General features: G+C 41.0%; 1 protein-coding gene across 1 annotated transcript in view; it reads right to left on the reverse strand.

Annotated features, from left to right (window-relative positions):
- tspan15 (tetraspanin 15) overlaps positions 1-21349 on the reverse strand; it is a 43376-nt gene that overhangs the window by 7682 nt on the left and 14345 nt on the right. Inside the window, exons 2-5 of the mRNA XM_007904551.2 lie at positions 18218-18403; positions 16470-16544; positions 13653-13748; positions 12566-12688 (exon numbers count right to left, since the gene is read on the reverse strand). Coding sequence (XP_007902742.1) covers positions 12566-12688; positions 13653-13748; positions 16470-16544; positions 18218-18403 — 480 coding nt within the window. The remainder of the gene's footprint in view (positions 1-12565; positions 12689-13652; positions 13749-16469; positions 16545-18217; positions 18404-21349) is intronic.

A 21349-nucleotide genomic window follows, 5' to 3' on the forward strand; every position in this document is an offset into this window, starting at 1 on the left:
CCGGCCTGTGCCACCATTGGTAGTCGGGCCTTCAGCCTTTCTGTCCCCACCCTATGAAACTCCATCCCATATTCCCTTTGCTCGCTCTGTCCCTTGCCTCCTTCAAGGCGCGTCTCAAAACCCTCCTCTTCGACCGAGCCTTCGGCCACCCTCCTACACTCCCTGCCCTCCACCCTCTCTGACCCCCAGTTTGAGTCAAAATCTCTGACTGCCCAGCGCCTTGGGACGTCCTCTCGACATGAAAGACGCTACACAAATGTAATTTTGTTTTGTATTGTAACATGACAGCCAATTTGTGCACAAACTGGTTCTGAAGATAACCCCTGCATTTGATACAGCGCTTTTCACATCAGGAGGACGTCTCAAAGCATTTCACACTTTTTGCTGTAAAGTGTTGTAACTGTGGATTTTCTAGGCATAAAAAGTGAAGGCATTTATTTTGGCAACTGGCAATATTGTTTCCTGTTCTCGAACTACTGCATCAAATGCAGTGCTTGAATCTAGCGCTCAGCATTGAGAATTAATAGCCCTGTAGCGTAGTGGCTAGTGCTCTCACCTCGCAAGCGAGAGGACCCGGGGTTTGTTTCCCAGGCAGGGCGAAACCTTAGGCAAATTTCCTTACTCCATACGCCTCTATTTGCCTAACAGTAAATAGGAACCCAGTTGTTAGTTGATTCGCGGATCACTTTCCTGAGGTAATAAGCCCTCGAAAAAAAAACGGTCACTCAATCCACGACTGTTTGTGGGACACTACTTTCCATAATTGGCTAATACATTTTACGCACAAAATACACAGTCGATCCATTTTATTCCTTAAAGCACTTTGAAAAGTCTTAACAACGTGATAAGACGCTATATCAAATGTCAGAATTATTATTATTACAGTGCACAATTAAAACAAAGGCAACAAGGTTCCATGATCCTGAACGGTTGGCATCAAGGATTGTAATGATGAAACTAAATAATAAATGTGAAAAACATATGTGTTGCTACATAGTAAGCAACTAACTGAGACGTAAGAAAGTAAGACATCTTAAAAGGATATTCCTTTTGTTACTTCTCTCTCCCCTCCATTTTAGTCTCTTGTGCTGCACTGTATGAACAATCTTAGAATAAAGAATGATATTTCTCCAAGATTCCTGCTTTGTTATTGACACATCATGAAATTTCCTAAAAAGGCCCTCTGGGTTCGGAACTATGCACATGTGCACATTTCTCCATTGCGAAGGGGAAAAACAAAGAATTATGTTACAACGTGGAAGTAAACTATGAACATTAGCCCTAGCATGAAATACTGTTGGGACCTTAGCTTTCTTACAGCACTTGACTGCAGCCCACCTCTCTAAAGTGTTATAGATCCTGGAGCCAAAAGTGTATTCTTTTATTCCGATCAACCTATTTGTAAGATCCAAATTTAGCGGTTCAAACTGTGATTTAAGAGTTTTTATAAACAGGGCTTCAGGATTGCCAATGCGTCACCAATGTTCAAATAAACTAAGCGCACTGTATATAACGGGAACGATTAAACCCCAAATTGTTGGCAACTTCAAAGAGGTTTTAGCTGAGGTCTAAAATGTCTAACATGTTTCTCCATTATGTTATTCTCATCTGATGCTCTATAAATTTCAGCAGCAGACAAACCACATCACCAGCACCTCAGCTGCACTGACAGAAGGATTCCTAGGATCAGCTTGACATTCCTTCTGGTCCCAGGAGCTCAAAGACCAACAAGATTCAATTTGCTCAAACTTCCTTCGGAAAGGTGTCGTCAAGTTGCAGCACTGCTTGTGCTTACAGGGTAATGATTCCAATTCAAATTAGTATCAAATTGATCCATTGATAAATACTCAAGAAAATATTAAATATTTTTAGGAAAAAGCAAAGGAATAGGATTACAGAGTTCCAGTGGGGGAGCGAGCACCAGGACAGACACGATGGGGAGAGAGTATGGGATTTGGATTAGAGGCAATAGTTCAGATTGGGCAATGAGCACGAACGTAGATGCAACAGGAGAATAGTCTCTCTCTTTGCTGTGCGTATTATTCCTAATATCCAAGAATATTGCCAATAATACATAATTGCAACATTAAATGTGAAGAAAGTGATTTGGATATTTTTTCATTGCCGATTACAGGCGTGTTGTGGATGTGTTTATTATTACCTTGGCTTTCTCTTGTTAAAACTCAACAGTGCATCACTGAAAACAAAAACAAAAGTTGCAGGGAACACTCAGTAGGTCATGGAGAAAGGAAAGTGAGTCAATGTTTCGGGTCCACGACCCTTCGTCAGAAGTAGGGGATGTTGGGCGGGAGAGGCTTTTAAGGGCTAACAGAGAGGCGGGAGACAGGGCAAGGAAGTCAAAGGAGAAAATGGGGTAGAGGACAGGGGATGATGGGTTAAAGACTGTTCCCAGCGACTTCTGTTGTTGTTTTCAGATTTCCAGCATTTGCAGTATTTTGTGTTTTGTTTAATGCATCACTGAAGCCTGGTGGTGACCTTCAACTTGTAGCATCCTGTATCACGATCAACTGTTCCAACACGATAATAGGCTAAAACATCAACTAATTGTTTGCAGATTAGGTGAGCAAGCATGCACAAAGGTCTCGGGAGGGAGGGCATGCCCCATATAAGACAAACACATGTGGAACACTCAGTTTGGTGTGTACTCTTAAGCATGGCGATGGGTTTCCATGTGTGTCAGACACAAGGCTGACCAGAAGCACGCCCTAATACCTTTGTCGTCTACCCTACCTTCAATGTTTCACCATTTAGAATGTATTCTTGTCTGTCATTCTTACATTTCGCTCACAAAATACACAGTCAATTCACTTTACTATTGTGAAGCACTTTGAGACATTTCGAAGACGTGATTAGGCGCTATATCAAATGCATGGATTATTATTACTATTTTATTTTTTACATCCATAATGGACTGTTAGCCACAATCTGTCGGAAATCTTACATTTCCCCCAAGACATTTCTGAAACAATGAACAAGGATTCAAACGTGTAATCAAAATCAGAAAAAAATATTATTGAAGAGCATAGATGATGTTTTTTAATTTCTTCTTTCTTCAGAAGCCGGGTGTCTGACATATACAGAAATTCATCACCATGCTTAAGAGTATCCAAGCCTATACATTAAAATTTCCCTGTGTCTGAAATGGAGCCCGCACTCTCTCCTGGGAAGGATGCTTATCTAATTCCAGAGAGTATTAGGAGCAGGTTGGCAACAGTCAAGGTTTGGGGACCCCAGAGTGTGCTATTTCCCAAACGCACACATTGAAAAACTGTGAAAAGTAATTCTAAGAGAAAATTAAAAAACTATCACTGAGCGACAAGTTCATTAAGGGAAAGAGATACTGCATTAATCACGAGGAAGCACTTCTAAAGGACATTAATTAGTAGACACTAATGAAAATGTGAAGTGGAAAGAATTAACTTGAAAAGATGAAAAGGAAGCAGACATTTACTAGGGGAGCCATCTTCCTTTGAAATTCTGAATGCTTTGGCCTCTCTTCTTATCTTCCCATATCAGTCTTAACTCACTTCACCATCAGCACTCAGAATTAGGTAAACTGTATGGATGCCCAAGTATTATCACATTTTAATAAAGGTTTTTGTTACAATAGCTTCATTATCAGTTTTGTGGGCGAACATGGCATCCGATTTGCACACACCAATGTCCCACAAACAGCCTTGAAGTAAATGACCAATTTTATTCTCTTTTCGAATAGTGCCACGGGATCAGCGCCTTGGGATGTCCTCCTGACGTGAAAGGCGCTCTATAAATGCAATCTTGTTGTTGTTGTTAACATCCACCCAAACAGGCAGATTTTTTTTGCAACATTTTATCCAAAGGACGACACCTCCAACAATCAGCAAACCCATACATTTGCATTGGATTGTTAGCCTAGACTGAACTCCCAATCCACAACATGGCTGTTTGTGGGACACAAATGGCTGCCATGTTTTGCCCCAAAATAGTCACTCCACTTTACAGTATATCCTGGGAAGCGCTTTGGCATGGCCTCCCGACGTGAAACGTATTATGCCAAATGTAAGGGTTATAATTCACTTCTAACTTTGTGGACTCAGCTTCAAGAGCCAATAATGTTAAACATTCCATATTCTAATATCCTCTGCCTTTATTGCTTCCAATTCCCCTAGTCTGTTGCAGAAATGCCCCAGGTTCACTGAATCATCAAGCAGTGGAAATAGTTTATCAGAACCATTCAGAATTTTCAAGCACTTCATTAAATCGGGACTTCCGTTTAATGTCTCATCTCAAGAACGTATTTGACAAGAAAGAATATAAAAGGGGTATGGGGTAAAAGCAGGGAGTTAGGTTTAGAGGTGGAGTTAGCACCAGTTTAGACACAATTGGCCAATGGCTTCCATCTGGGCTAGAATTTTAATAAAGGGAACCATCAAGAACAATGTACTCAACTCAATATTAAGTCTAGTACCCAAGTCAATATATAATCATAGACATTTATAGCACAGAAGAAGGCCATTCAGCCCATCGAGTCTGCACCGGCTCTCAGAGCAAGGAATTTGTTCAACCCCACTGTCCTGCTATAGCCCATTCAGCCTCCATATTTCATATAACTATCCACTTAAACCCACAATACACAGTGCCTCTACCACCTTACTCAGCAGGGCATTCCACATTACAACAACTCTAAATGAAAAATTCTCTCAAACTCTCCTTTTGCTCTTCTTGTGACTATCTAATTACTATGGTGCAGAGTCACCGATTCCCCAACCAGTGTGTTGCAATACTGCTTTACATTTAAAACGGACAACTGTGGGTTCAAATTAAAGCCATTAACAGTGTCACAAGAACCAATAAACTTATTTTACTATCCTCACTGTCTTACACTTAAGTGTTTTATTTGGATTCACAACTGGCAGATGTTCAATTTTCCTCTAATAAAACTGGCCCCAAATGACTGAAGCTACAATGGGCTATATGGTCACTTTGGATGCTCTGGTTTTCACATAACCCCATCCTCTATATTTGTGGCCATTTCCTTTGTATTCATGATCTCAGTTTACAATAAGTGTGATCAAACACATTCATCCAAGTCATCAGAGTGATTCATGGCTTAAGGAAATTGGATTATCTCAAATAGGCTAGTATTTAATATGTGTATTTCTATGTCTCATATAATGTCTGGAATTGCAGGAAGTCAGCTTGGCTCAGTCAGCACTGCTCGTGTCTCTGGATCCGATAGTCGTTGGTTTAAGCTACACAGTGGGACTTTGAGCGTTCCAGGCTGACACATTCCAGGCTGACACTCCACTGCAGTCCTGAGGGAGCAGTTCAATGATGGAGGTGCTGCCCGCCCTTTGAGTGAGACATTAAACCAAATCTGTCTGTTCAGGTTGACGTTAAAGAACCCATTGTATTTTTCGAAAAGAGAAGGGAGTTTCTCCTGGTGTCCTGACAAACAATTCTCTCTCATGAGTTTCGGAGGTGCTGCCCGCCCTTTGAGTGAGACATTAAACCAAATCTGTCTGTTCAGGTTGACGTTAAAGAACCCATTGTATTTTTCGAAAAGAGAAGGGAGTTTCTCCTGGTGTCCTGACAAACAATTCTCTCTCATGAGTTTCCAAAATAGCAGGGTGTCATGAGGTCATTGGGTAAGAATTTAGTGGGTTTTGTTTTATTGGCATTTTGCCCAAGTTGGGGGAGAAAGAGAAGCTGAATGTGGGCCTTGGAAAAGGAGAGAAAAAAATGAATAAAAACACACCAATTTTATTTGAGAGATTGTTGACCAGGACACCGGGAAAAACTCCTTTCTCTTTTGCAATAGGATCTTTAACTTCCACCTGAACATGCACAGATAGGATCTTGGTTTAGCGTCTCATCTGTAGCAGGGCAACTCCAACAATACAGTGCTCCCCAGCACTGTATTCGAGTGTTACCTTGAATAGAATTTAAAGCCTTGATATGACTTCTGACTCAGAGACAAAGTGCTCTTAACAGCCAGGCCAAATGGCTAATTTGCATCCATCATTCAGGGACAAGCCCTCAGCATAACGAGGATCTTTAAACATTCCTACAGCAGCAGAATACAGGCTACACTGCTCCTGTTTGGTCCTCTCTGCGCCAGACAGCCTGGGAACTTTTATACCCACAGACATTGTCAATTACCCTAAAACTATAAAAATTAATGCTTTGATTACAATCCAAAAAAAGTCCTTCTGTGCATTTTTAGAGACAAGCAGCTTGAAGTAAAGGTTTCATTATCAGTAAACCAGGAACATGGTTCCAAGAAAAGTACAATGCCATGCAATCAAATCATATTCAGCTTAAGAGGGAAAACTCCACACCCTTCACTCAGACAGCACTGGGCTGCTTCATGCTCCTACTCCTTCAGTTCCACCATCGGCTATTATCACTCTCTGAAACTCAACAATAGCAACAAAATTACACTGTTGTATCTTTCCCGGGAGGACGTTCCAAGCTGCTGGACAGTTTCGGACCCGAGTTGGGGTCGGGGAATGTGGAGGGTGTGGGAAGAGTGCAGTCCAACTCTGACTTCTCCCCCCTCACCTTGTTCAAGGTCCAACGCCTTTGACCACGCTTTCCGGCATCTTTCCCCTCCCTCCCCAACCCCCTGGCCTCCCAATCGCAGTTTGGATGCCAGGTCAATTCTGTGAAGCGCTTTAGGATCTCCTCCTGACATGACAGCTTCTATACAAATATAAATGTTTATTGTATTGGAAAACAGGTCATTTAGCAATAATGCTTACAAAAGGAAATCATCATTTGCTTATAAATAAACTGTCCCTACAACTGACAGAAAGCAGTGAGACTTTTGACGTGATAGGTTCTGTATCAAAATGTACTGTGCTGTATTATCGATATTTTGGGGTCAGAGCTGTTTGACTCCACAGAAACCCATCACCGTGCTTAAGAATCTCCAAACCAGACAGAGCTCCGCATATGCCACCTACAAATGGAAATTTCTCTTAGTTTGGAATAGAATGCGCATCTCCCTCTGGAGGGTCGCAGCCTGCTTACCTGATTAGGCATAAATTGGCAAGAGCCAAGGCCCTGGGAACCCCAGAGGGTGGGTTGGGGTAATTGCTGGAGTTTAAACAACTAAAACAGTATAGCTTGTCATTGAGAGCACTGTCTGGCCATCTTCCTACTGTTTATCTATCCAGAACCACCCTTCACGTTAGGGTTAGGCTTGGAGCTGAGTGGAAAGAGTCGCTATATTGGGTAACTGGTCTGGTCCTGCCAATGAACCAGATTGGCTTTGCTGTTATCAGCAGTGCCCTGGAGTACTGTGGACCCGCTTGGCTCAGGAACTGGACGAGAGACTGTCACCGTTCTCTTTGACCGTGCCTTCAGCTCCCCTCTCGACTCTCTTCCCCCTCCTCGCTCCCTCCCTTCCCTCCCCTCACCCTGACCATTTCCCCCCTCCTTGCTCCCTCCCTTCCCTCACCCTGACCATTTCCCCCCTGCTCGGGTCATGACCCAACTGTGCAGCGCCTTGGGACGTCCTCCTGACGTGAAAGGCGCTTTATAAATGGAATCTTGTTGTTGTTGTCTTGTTGTCACAGAGGGTGAATTCGATCCTGACATCCTGTTGTCAAGCATGCTCAGCCCCGAGGAGACCCCATTTACCTTCTCCCCAAGGAGGATAATCATTATAAACAATGGTGCCAAACCTGGGATGTCAAATCTATTGAGCTGTCTTCCTGACGTGAAAGACACTATTTAAATGTAAATCTGCACTGAACTGTATTGTATAAACATGGTGAAATACACTGTAGAAATGCAAGCCAGAATATGTGATACTGTTAGGCGGAAGGGAGGTAACTGAGCATTTTTTTGCCTTAATTAGAAAACAATATTCAAAACAATCTTTCAGTTTTCCGAAATGGATAATAAATTTGCCCAGGATTACTGACTACATGGCACCAGTGTGATTTCAGAAAGCAGGAAAAGTTGCAAAAGGTTCTACTAATTTCACAAGACTTTTTGTTTTGGCAGCCATACAAAAAGAGCTTTACACATGGCTTTTATATGGTTTATCATAGGAGCAGTTAGTGCTACACCAGAAGTCAACAGTTCCCAAATTCGACAGAATGAATCCATCTCATTGCTGTTTGCGAGACATTGCTGCAAAGATTAGCTGCCACATTTATCTACAGAACTATCCAGAAACTTTAAAGTAAGTTATTATGTGAAGCCCTTTGGAGACATTTCAATATACACAACGCTGCATCAACCAACTTAGCAGAACAAGAGGGCACAGGTTCAGGGGCAATTTAAGGGCAGAGAGCACGAAGTAGTTTGTTACCCAGAGAGTAATTAACAACTGGAACAGATTACCAGGAAGGGGTGGGTTGAGACCGAGACTCTGGACTAATTTGGGAAATAGTTTTTTTTATATATACTGCTGAGCGAGGTTAGGCCTACTCACCCCTATTAACCAAATTAGATCGAATATGTTCCATTAGGGAATGAGGATTGTCCCCGCAGAGAAGCCCCACCCCACCAAACTATTCTGGACCCCAAATTGTTAAAGGACAATGCGGACCTGAGCCATCTCTTCACAACCACTAAATCCAGTCAAGTGACCTCATTGCATTTCTGGCATGGCAAGCACAGCCTGAGCCTAGCGACCAAAGTGCTCAAGTGAGATCTGCCTTCCAGTATCTCCGCTTCCTCTGTCTGAGAGCAATTTGGGAAACACCTTGATGCTGTAATGGAAGCATGGTTAAACTGGAAGGTTGAAATCAAACGGGACAAAAGGTCATCAACTCAGCTGTAGGTAGGAACCCAGTTGTTAGTTGATTGGCAGATTGCTTTCTGGGAGTAATAATCCCTTCAAAAAAAATCTGGTCACTCAATCCATGACTATTTGTGGGACACTGCTGTGCGCAATTGGCTGCCGTGTTTCGCCCACAAAATATACAGACAATTCACTTCACAGTATATTGTGTGAAGAGCTTTGAGACTTCTGAAAGGCACTATATCAAATGTTTATTATTATCAAATATCAAGTATTATTATTATTATTCAAACCAGTAAGCATCTCAGCTCTCTCAACTACTGAACAAATTCCAACATTTCTGTCCCAGTGTGTGGAGGGCGCTGGGAATAAAACTGCGATTTTACAAATTGGTTTTATTTTAATCAGTCAGAGAGATAGGAAGAAAAAGAAAAAAAATTTAATTTCAGATTCACTTCTATTCGGTAATTAATAAAATCAAAGCTCCTTTGAGATGAAAGTTAGCGTTTCCCCAGCACCTCAGGATAAGCCGTTATTGCGTCTGAAGGAAGACTCATAAGTGACTTTTGATAAGATTTGAAATGTTGGCTGAAAGCTGAACTAACATGAAATAATTAAATAATCAAAACATGTAGTGAGGAAAGATCATGGTGTTCACCCCCGCTCCCTGCACAATATACAATCTGTTGCACAAATTCCTCCCTCAGTCCCGAGGGAACGATCTGCAAGCTTCCACCAATCCCTTCCCGACAGGTTGTGGACCGGCCTCAATAGCCACTTAACAGTAACAATAATCCTTGATTATTTGATACAGAGCCTTTAATGTCAGGAAGATGTCCCAAAGCGCTTCACGGGATTTACTGTTTCTTAAGTGGGGTGACTGTGTATTTGTAGGGAAACATGGCAGCCCAACTGCATACAGGAATATCCCACAAACATCTTGTGACTCTTGGTATAAATTCCACACCTTAGTCCAGGGTTCTAATCTCATCTGCTGCACAACAACAAACTCAAACTTTTGTCGGTTATCAATCAGCCAAGGTAAAAGTGACAACCATTAATTTCCTGTTCCATTTTATCTTTATGAGAATCCATTAGTTCATTTGTTAAATAAAATTGAAAAGAGCATTTGCAGAACAGCTTCATTCCCATGCAAGCAGACAGCTCACCAGAACATTCAATTCTCACTTTCATTAATACCTCAAGCATCTAGCATGCAAAAATCTTCAACTTGATTTCTATTAAATTACTAACATGTACGTAAACTCAATCACTGTATGTATAGGGGCACCACACCTAGTTACTAAGAATTCCACATAAAGTATATATGGTTTCTGTTTGTCTGATAGAGAGTGTCCACCCTCTCCGTAGAGGGATATGTCCTGCTTGCCTGATCTCAGAGAGTTTAGACATAGTTTGGCATAGGCCAAGAAATAGATTTCCTTTGCTTATGGTGAGGTAATAGTGATAATAATCCTTGCAATTGATATAGTGCTTTATCACGTCATTGAGATGTCTCAAAACACTTCACAGGATATATTGTAAAGTGGATTGACTGTGTATTTTGTGGGCGAAATGCGGCAGCCAATTGCACACAGCAGTGTCAAACAAACAGTCGGGGATTGAGTGACCTCAACTTTTTGAGGGATTATTACCCCAAGAAAGCGATCTGCCAATCGACTATCAACCGGGTTCCAATTTACTGCTGGGTAAACAGAGACATGTGGAGTAAGGAAACTTGCCTAGGGTTTCACCACAACCGAGAATCGAACCCGGGTCCTCTCGCTTGCGCTATGCTATGGGACTCCAATACAGTTGTCATTTCATTTTTGCTGTGAAATGCCATTAGTATTGCTGGAGTGAGGAGGCTGAATGCTCTGTCAGGAAAAGCAAAGGAACTCAATAACCCATATAGTGGAGTTACTGCATAATTTTTTAAAAAGCAGTGCAATGTAAAATCCATCAAACCACACACAGATTCACAGCCTGTAAACCATTTGTTTGGATCTGATTTGGCACAGAATCAAAGGGAAGAAGCACCCCACCCCTGTAACTACATCCTAGAATCTTGCACAATCATTCAAAAGACTACAATATGCCAAGAAATAATAGCAAAAACATCCAACCCTCATGCACTTGAAGCTGTGCTGGGTGCTCAGGGTCAGCAAGAACAGCTCACGCACAGGGTCCACACATGGAGTGCTGTAGCGTATTGGTTAGAGCACTCGCCTTGCAGATGACCTGGGTTCAGCTCCTGGGCAGGGCGAAAGGTTAGGCAAGGTTCCTTACTGCACACGTCCCTCTTTACCTAGTAGGAACCCAGTTGTTAGTCAATTCGCAGACTGCTTTTCTAGGGGGTAATAATACCTTCAAAATTAAATAAATAAATAGTAGAATGAATAATACACAGAAATAAATAATAATATAGTCACTAACACCTTGTGGGACACTGCTGTGCACAATCGGCTGCCGTTTTTAGCCCACAAAATATAGTTAATTCATTTTACAATATATTTTGTGAATCGCTTCAAAGAGTCTCGAAGACGTGATAAGGCGCTTTATTAAAATGCAAGGATTATTAATATTATTATGGTACACCATAGATGGAGACGGAGGCTTTCAAACATTCATCCCTGCATTTCATGTTCCAGCATCTCCTCCTACTCCACTCCTTGGGTCGCCCCGTTACTTGGCTAACCGGTTTGTTGTCTCCCACCCACCGCCTCCACGTATGCACATTTACAGACACACAAAAAACCAACCAAGTTGGCTGCAGAAACACTCCACAATTTCTCAAAGTATTAAGCTAATTGAGAGAATGTTTTATCCTGGAGTTTTATACTTCGAATCTTTATATCAACATTTCCAAACAAGATCTTCTGTTTTTTTCTTCTCAATGTACAGGAAAAAACTAGCCACAGACCCATCTGTAGCTTCCATTGCTGCATGAAGGCTCCACCAGTGAGACACCTGCAAACCCGATTAGCCTATTAGGCACCACATCTGGCAGCCAGACAGAGGAGCTCATTCAGCTGGCGATTATGTTGGACAATCTGCAGCAAGGTACTAGCTGCAGCTTCAATAAACCCACTGACCTTGAAATAATGTGAATCCTACAAACTACTATTCTGCTATCTATTCTGTGAAGCACTTTTGAGGTGTCTCAATGACATGCTAAGGCACAATGTAAATGCGAGGATCATTATTATTTACTGCAGCCCTTTCATACGTTATTTACATATATGAGAATTATCAGCAGAAGACAAAAGGTTAAAATATCGTTTAATTTGTGTTTCTCCTAAAAATATACAGTTAATTTACTTTACCGTATATTCTTTGAGACGTCTCAAAGACGTGATAAGGCACTTTGTCAAATGTCACTTTATTATTATTATAATTGTACACCCACACTCTACCCCAGCAAGTTAATAATAAAAAATAATCCTTGCATTTGATATAGCACTTTTCATGTCTTAAGAGTCTCAAAGCGCTTCATAGAAATTACTGTAAAGTGAATTGACTGTATATTTTGTGGGTGAAACACAGCAGCCAATTGCGCACAGCAGTGTCCCACAAATAGTTGTGGATTGAATGACCAAATTATTACTGTTTTTTTTTCTTGAGGAATTATTATCAGGCGTGTGGAGTGAGAAATTTGCTCAAAGCTTTGCCCTGCCGGGAATCAAACCCAGGTCTCTCCCTTGCGAGGTGTGCGCTCTAACCACTGAGCTACAGGACTCCACTTCCAAGTTGTATACTTCCAAGTTGGAAGTGTATAGCACATTACAGAACAGAAAGCCGTACCTTGTTGCGGATACAGCATGTGTAAGGGACACCGCATGCCAACGGACCAGAAGTTAGTCCATCACAACTGTGATACTGATTCTTCTTCCAGTCCAAATAATCTTCACCACCACAGCATTTAAACTGAAAAAAAGACACACAAGTAAACGTCTGAACTGACTTACGTATATGGTGGCTCTGTAGAGGGAAATAACACACGACTTCCATTTGTTGAACCAAAGACCAATTTATACTATGCAATTTAAAAGTTGAAACAGCACCCTATATTTGTTGGACTATAATCAAGGTAGAGCACTAAAAAATGGAGACAATAATAATAACCTTTGCATTTGATATACTGTAAGATGGGAGTGACTGTGTATTTTGAGGGCAAAACACAAGAGCCAGTATGCGCTCAGCAATGTCCCACAATCTGGACTTGGAATCACATATCTAAACTGACATTCCAATGAGTGCTGGGGTGTGTTGCATTGTCTGAAGTGCCGTCCTTTGGATGAGATGTTAAACCAAGACCCCATTTGCCTGTTCAGGTGGATGTTAAAGATCCCATGGCAATATTCAAAAAGAGAAGGGAATTTCTCCCAGTGTCCTGGCCAACAATCCCCCCAAATAAAAAAAATTGGTCACTCACTCCATGGCTGTTTGTGGGACACAGCTGTGAGCAACTGGATGTTGTGTTTTGCCCAGAAAATACACTTCATACTTTATAGTATATCTTGTGAAGCTCTTTGAGACGTCTCAACAATGTGACATCAAATGCAAGGATTATTATTATTATTGATGGGGAAATCTACTTACTCTTCAAAAGTATGTAAGGCAATAATCACAGAAATTGCACCTGCTTTATATATTGCGCTCTGCAGCAAGTCACTGAGAATGAGGAGTGGAGTAAGATAACTTGCCTGATGTTTTGCCCTGCCCTGGAATCAAAACTGGGTCCTCTCACTTGTGAGGCTAGCGTGCTAATCACTACATTACGGGACTCCACAAGATGAATTAATCCATGAGAAATCCAACTTTAGGGGAGATCATGAAACAGACGGCTCACAATCTGCAGGAACTGCTGAGGATTAAATAATGCAAACACCTGCTCTTGGACGAAATCCATGATGTTTTTGAAGTCCAAGTCATCATAATAATTCTTTATGCCTTTACGAATGTTGTCGTTCAAAAAGTCTAGCGTCTGGAAAACAGCAAAGAGAGAATTTAAAACATTTTGAAAAAGTTGAAATGATTATCAATTCATTCAAAAACAGAAGTCACTGGGAACACTCAGCAGGTCAGGCAACATCTATGGAGAAAGGAAAGTGAGTCAAAGTTTAGGGTCCACGAACCTTTGTCAAATTCAACCTTCTCTCTCCCAGAGGCACGAGTGCTCCAATGGAGCATAGCTGACATGCTTAAAGTCACTATCAAGTTACAATTGATAACTTAGACCAGAGAGACTATTCACAATATGCTGCTGCGTAATTCGTTGTTGTCAATACTTTATAATATATTCTGTAAAGCGCACTGAGACATCTCAGTGACGTGTTGAGGCGCTATATCAAATGCAAGAATTAATATTATTGAAAGTGAGATTCAACAAAAAGAACACATTGCTGATCGTGACATGCTCACTGCTGTCATCGGACACAAAGCAGAAAAATGCTCAATTTTCTGGGCGGTTAAACATCCAGCCCAATTAAGCAAAAACAATTGTACAGTTTTAATACATTGCTTCCCTGTGAGTGCAAGTCTTTTATATCTGTATTTACATACCCCATAGAGAGTGTCACTTTTGGGGGCAGAATACTAAGGTCATTACCTTAAGCACATTTCCAAAACTGTTTTTAATGACCGATGTGGAAATGCAGTTCCCAAGATACACACACTGATTTCAATGTTCGGTATCTGTGTTGCAACCTCCTCTTCACATCTTGTACTTTCAGAATGGATTGTGCTGGTAATCATTAATCAGTGCTGGGTCCTAGAACTTGGCTCAGTTATGAAGTGCTTCATTTACTTTATATCCCCATGGGGATTGTGAAGTCAGGCATTTGTGAACCATTCCTACTGCAATCATTTTGCATGTCCAATCTATACCCAACCCAGTCCACGCAGATCAGTTGTACTAACAATAACAACAGCCTCCAATGCTGCAACTGGATGGAGTCTTACCCGACACAGTGTAGAAGTAACTGAGCAGCCATCAGCAGCCAATCTCCATTCCCCATTGAAGCATTACTTGTGTGTGTCTTTCCTTTGAACAGTGGCAGCAGTTCCAATAGGTGAGCTGCATTTTCTGAGACATTAAGGGTAATCTTCCCAAAAACCTGCACTCCCATCACCCCTCAGCATGTACAAGTAACAAACTTCAAATGACTAATGCTATAGTTATAACAGGGGAGCAGTGGGCTTCTCAGGAGAAAATCAAGTATCTGGATTAAGCTGACCCCTTAACAATGGCGTAGTTTGACCCTAAACCAGGAAGAAAGTGGAGGTGACTGTAGGCACGGTCAAAGAAAAAAGGGCTTCAGGTGTGATCTGAGATGGGAATAGGGTGGCAGGCAGAGAAACTGATGCTGGGAATTGCAGAGTTCTAGGGTGGCATAGTGACTGAAAGCCCAGTCGCCAATGACGGAGTACAGGGGACGAGGGCCGTGAAGATATGGCTGAAGTCAGCTGAGTATAGTGGGATTCGGCTGGTGTAAACATGACCGGGATTTTCCAGGTGTAAGTTTAAAATGAGTACTTGACTCAAACAGACTTAATACCTCCTGGTATGGAATGTGACTCCAGACAGCCATGTGTATAAATCAAATCCTTGGATATCTCATTTAGTTCAGAGTTTTTCTTCCAAACAAGTGCCTCCTAGGAAACAGTGCAGACTTGTCTGTCCTGAACAAGATGGAGACTGAGGCAGCAGCAGCAGACTCTGTAATGTACTCCGTGTCCAAACCCCAAATGACATTTAAAGGCTGAATATTATTCCGCATACTCACCTGTTGACTAGTCTTACAAATTATCAATTATATTCATTCCAGCATAAGTCTTGGCTTTTCAACAAAATTCCAAACAAATTTGTGAACTTTATTGTGTTAATCCAAACCAATTGGGAAACACCCTCTGTCTAAAGATAGTAACAATTTGGATTATGGATGATGTACGAATGTATACTATAAGGTGTGTAATATACAAATAGTGCGATTAATTTGTTCAGAGTTGGACTGCGTGTTTGACAGTGCCAGAAAATTGATTATTTTTCCGCTTTGTGTCCGATGACAGGAGTAAGCACTTGTGATCTCAATCTCACAGCCACACGGTTCAGCTTTGCCAAGTATCTTTTTGTTGCATATCACTTTTAACCCAGTACTAACTACCTACGTTGGGACTTGAAATCACATAGTCTAAGATGATACTCCAATGCAGTGCTGGGTGTGTGTTCCATTGTCAGAGGGACTGTCCTTCGGATGTGGTGTTAAACCGAGGTCCCATCTGCCTGTTTAGGTAGACATTAAAGATCCCTTGGTGCATTTGAAAAGAGAAGGGAGTTTCTCACTCGGTGTACTGGCCAACAGTCCCCCACCAAAATAAAATTGGTCACTTACTTCATGGGTGTTTGTGGGACATTGCTGTGACAACTGTCTACCGTGTTTCGCCCACAAAATGCGCAATCACTCTACTTTGTAGTATATCCTGTAAAACGCTTTGAGACGTCCCAACGTCGTGATAAAGCGCTATATCAAATGCAAAATGCAAATGTAAGGATTATTGCCTGTGGCAAGTTGCTGGTGAGATCAGCTGACATTTTTGCCTATATAACATTCATTTCATTTCAAAGCAATTGTCGTTTGTAAAGCACACAAGAGAAATGTACCAATTCTTCTTATATTATTAATTAGGAAGCGTTGAAAAGTTTTACCTTGTTCCGAAAGATCAGTGCCACAATCGCACCCAGCAACTCCAGCATCAGCACAATTGCAAGCGTGTAGAGAAACTAAACACAAACACAAAACAAGTCTCATTTTCCAGTCAAAATTACTAGTGGATCTAAAAGCATGAGTCTCCCAGATCCCTATAGTTCTCTCTCTGAGAGGATCAAGCAGTGTGAGAAACCTAACCAACATTGAAATACAACTTCAATATTTTAAATACGCATACATCGACAACTCACCTACTACTTTTAAAAAAGCTCCTACAGTTTCATTTCCCCATTAGCTCAGTGAGGATTTAAGCCATGTTCTGTTCCATTGGGTCACATGAACCAAAAGGTGCGAGGGTCCAACCCTGCTTTGTTCTGTTAGCTCTCAGCCAGGCAACAATGGGAGTACCGCAAATGGCCTCAGTGTCTCAATGAGGGGAAAACTCTGTGAGACCTTGCTTCTGAAGGCTATCTATTGACCTCTGCTGGAAAATATATTTGAGGACAGAGTCAGGTAATGGTGCTCTGTAATGGAAATGCTTCACCGCACTCGATATTGGGCTATAATGTCCTGCATGCTAATAGCCTTTCATTAAGTCATTATAACAGGATTTCTAAAATAATGCGACTCTCATGGAAAGCTGGGAGGGTGGGTATTCTGAAAGGGTTAGATCAAATGGGCTGAAAGGCCATCTTCATCCAAACTGCTCTTGCAAGTAAATATTTATTTAAGCTATCTGGGTATTATATCCCTGCAAAAAAAAATCCAGGCTTAAACAAAAAAAGGCACAACCAAGAACCATAAACCAGAGTGAGCCACTGCCGAGGAGAGGAGAGAAAGAATGCTGGGAGGAAGAGGGGAGAAAGTACAAAGTCTTCCAACAGATTCCATTCTTTAACACATTTCTGCTTTCTGCCATCAATGTAAACCAGGACATTTGAGCTATTTATGCTCTGAGGTCGTGGATAGCGAGCGCTGCAATGTCAGAGGTGCCGCCTACGAATGAGCCATTAAACTGAGCTCCTGTCTGTGCCTGTTCAGGTCGATGTTAAAGTTTCCATGGTGTCATTCGAAAATAAAAGGGAGTTTCTCTCTCTCGGTGTTCTGACCAACAATTTCCCAAATAAAATTTGTTTTATCCATGGCTGTTTGTGGGGCAATGCTGAGCGCAGCTGGCTGCCCCGTTATGCTCAGAAAATACACAGTCCACTTCACAATATATCCTGTGAAGCGCTTTGAGATGTTATGATGATGTGAAAGGCACTATATCTAATGCAATGATTATTATTATTCTCTTTTTGATTAATGCTTCTCTTTTTGAATGTGATCTTTAATGTCCACCTGAACAGGCAGATGGGGGTTGATTTAAAGACTCATCTGAAGGACAGCACCTCCAACAATTAACCCACGCCACCAGCATTGCTTCAGAATATCAGCCTGGATGATATCATTTCAAACTTCCGTCTTGAACCCACAATCTTCTCAAAAACTCAAAAGATGAAAGTGCTGCCAACTAAGCCAGGTTGACACATGATATTTGAAGACAAATGTTTTCTGGATGATGTGTTGATTTTCCGTACAATACTGAACAAATCACTGAAGTGTTTTTGGAGCAAAAGACTGAGACATCAAATGACACTGATAAATGAATAGCTCTTTGCAGATATATTTGGTTCCAAAGTTAGTTTACATTAGTGGTTATGTTAACTGTTCTAGAACTGTTGTAAGGTTACAAATATCGTCTTACCACTCTAAGAAGAGACAAGTTATCCCTCAGAGATGCAAGGACGCCAATGAAGGAGACGATGAACATCAGCACCCCCAGCAAGATCAGGATTATAGCGGGGGCCAGAAAGGCACCTTCCAACGTCTTGTACTTCTGTCTTTCAATCTCTGCATATATGCCAATGCACAGGATAAGGCCGCCGATCAGCTGCAAATAGAAAACAGGCAATTTGAAAATGAAGTTCTAATATTTGCTTAATTTGCCCCTTTAAAATTAGTCTCACTGTTTAAAGACAATGGAATATGAAGATCTTATGTTTTGATTGTGTGGAGTTTTCACATATGAAAGGATGAGGTGCAGCATCAAATGCTTGTGCTAGAATCCTGAGCTGTAACTTTTGACTATACTTATAGTAATCCTTGCATTTGATATCACGCCTTATCATGTTCTTGAGACGTCTCAAAATGCTTCAAAGAATATATTGTAAAGTGCAGCGACTATTTTGTGGGCGAAACTACTGGGATGTTTAATAGGAACAAGAATTTGCAAGTTCAGCATTTGCACAATCTGATTTTTAAATCTTCACATATTTCCCTAATCCACTCTGTAATCAAATTGTTATCTGATCACTCCTGAAACTATCCACTCTACCTCATCATCTTGATTTCCACATGTTAACCACCCACTGTGTAAAGTCAAGTCTAACATGCCCATTCATCTTCTCGATTTGAGATCATATTGGAGGATATTGGAGCTGATCTGTAATAATAATAATCCTTGCATTTCATATAGCGCCTTATTACACTGTTGAGACATCTCAAAGCGCTTCACAGAATATACTGGAAAGTGAAATTTACAGAATATACTGTAAAATTAACTGTATATTTTGTGGGTGAAACTCGGCAGCCAATTGCACACAGCAATGTCCCACAAACAATTGTGGATTGAGTTACCAAATTTTTTTTGAAGGGATTATTACCCCCGAAAAGCAATCTTCTAATCGAATAACAACCGGGTTCCTACTTACTGCTAGTAAACAGAGGCGTGTGGAGTAAGGAAATTCGCCTAAGATTTTGCCCGTATGGGGAATCAAACCTGGATCCTTTTGCTTGCGAGGACAAGTGTTCTAACTACTACACTACAGGACTCCTGTACCCTTGAGGGTATGGAAAATGTCTCCAGGATGTGAAAAATACAGGGCATGTCACTCCAGGGAGAGAGTGCACCTTCCATTTCAGACATCAGGAAATTTTCTTAAACATAATGATGGGCTTCGATAAGTCAGACACCCGGCTGACCAAAGTAAAACATTCTAAGCTTCAGGAAACTCTTCTTACCTCAGATACTCAATCTCATGGATTAATTCAGTCAGCCTTCACTGTACCTTCTAGCAATGCTAGGACACACTTCTGGAGTACAGTCTCCAGAACCCCGTGCAAGACTCCAACAACAAAAACATTTATTTACAGTAAACTACTGATAACTCATCATTCTAAGGGAAAAGGGCCCAATGACGAGTTATCTGAAGTGGCGAGTTAAGCATACATATAAATACATAAGTTAATGCAGCTGGGATATTGACAGCATGATGATTTAAGTGGTTGTGACATGTTGAGGCAGGGTCAAATTAACAGGAGTTTACTGTACATAGCACCTTTCACACCAAGAGGACATCCCAAGGTGCTGGACAGTGAGGATTTGCACCATAAATTTGTTAATTTATCAAATGAAAGTGTAGCAAAGTTTCCTATGATTATGCTTTATTCCACTAATTATTTACCCTATAGAATAAAAAGAACATCACTTGAATAAACCACATCAATTGGTCTGCTTTACAACTGAAATACAGTGCAAGATTAAATACAGGATAGAGTTTGAGATAAATTGCAGATGTGCAAATAGATTGGTACAGATGATGGATTGTACACATATCAACGGGCCTCTCACACAAATCTTCAATTCATTCCCAACTTATTTTCAATAACTCAAGTTCTTGTTCTGTTTATGCAAACTGACTGGCATTGTGTCAGGCTTAAGTCAACTGAAGACACGATAAACAGGAAAAACTACCCATTATGCAAAGAATATCAAGTAATTGCATGGATTTAATAGAACAATGCACAGATTAAAAACCTGCAATTCGTATAGACAAATTTGGAAAAATGAGGAATTGCCAGTAGAACAGAATTAACACACTTGTAAACTCTGCACATTATAAATATACATTATAATTTTAGACCCACACCCAACTTTAAATCTGTTATTGTCATGTAATGTTGACGAAAAGTAGTTAAAACACCTAAAATTAAAGGTATTATACATATACATAATACCTTTAACCTTATTCATATCATCTGCAAATATGTCAGTTTCTTTGCCAAATAGACAGTTATTATTATTAATATATTAATAATAATCCTTATATTTGGTGCAGTGCCTTTCATAACAAGAGGATGTCTTAAAGGCGGATGCACTGTAAAATATAGTGATTGTGTATTTTGTAGGCAAACAAGGTAATCATTTGCTTACAGGAATGACCCACAAACAGCCACAAAGTGAATAATATAATAATAATCCTTGCATTTGATGGAGCCTTATCAGCACTTAGATTTCTCAAAGCACTTCACAGAATGTACTGTAAAGTGTAGTGACGGTATATTTTGTGGGCAAAGCGTGGCAGTCAGTTACACACAGCAGTGTCTCACAAACAGCCATGGAGTGAATGATCAATTGTACCTGGAGGATTGTTGGCTAAGGACACTAGGACAGAGAAACTCCCTTCTCTTTTCAAATTGTGTCGTAGTGTTAATGAATACATCCACCTGAAAAGGTAGATAAGACCTTGATTTAACATCTCATCCAAAGGGCGGCGCATCCAACAATGCAACACCCTCCCAGAACTGCATTGGAGCATTAAAATAAGACGATGCGATTCCAAGTCCTGACGTGGGGTTTAATGTTCAACCTTCTCACTCAGATGCAAGAGTGCTACCACAGACCGGCTGAATGATCAATTTTCTTTGGTCGGACAGGACACCAGGAGGAACTCCCTTCTCTATTTGAGTAGTGCCACGGGATCTTTAATGTCCACCTAAACAGACAGACGGTACCTCAGTTTAATGTTACATGCAAAGGACAGCACCTCAGACAATG

Source organism: Callorhinchus milii, unplaced genomic scaffold (genome assembly GCF_018977255.1).
Source record: "Callorhinchus milii isolate IMCB2004 unplaced genomic scaffold, IMCB_Cmil_1.0 Scaffold7, whole genome shotgun sequence".
Classification (NCBI taxonomy): Eukaryota; Metazoa; Chordata; class Chondrichthyes; order Chimaeriformes; family Callorhinchidae; genus Callorhinchus; species Callorhinchus milii.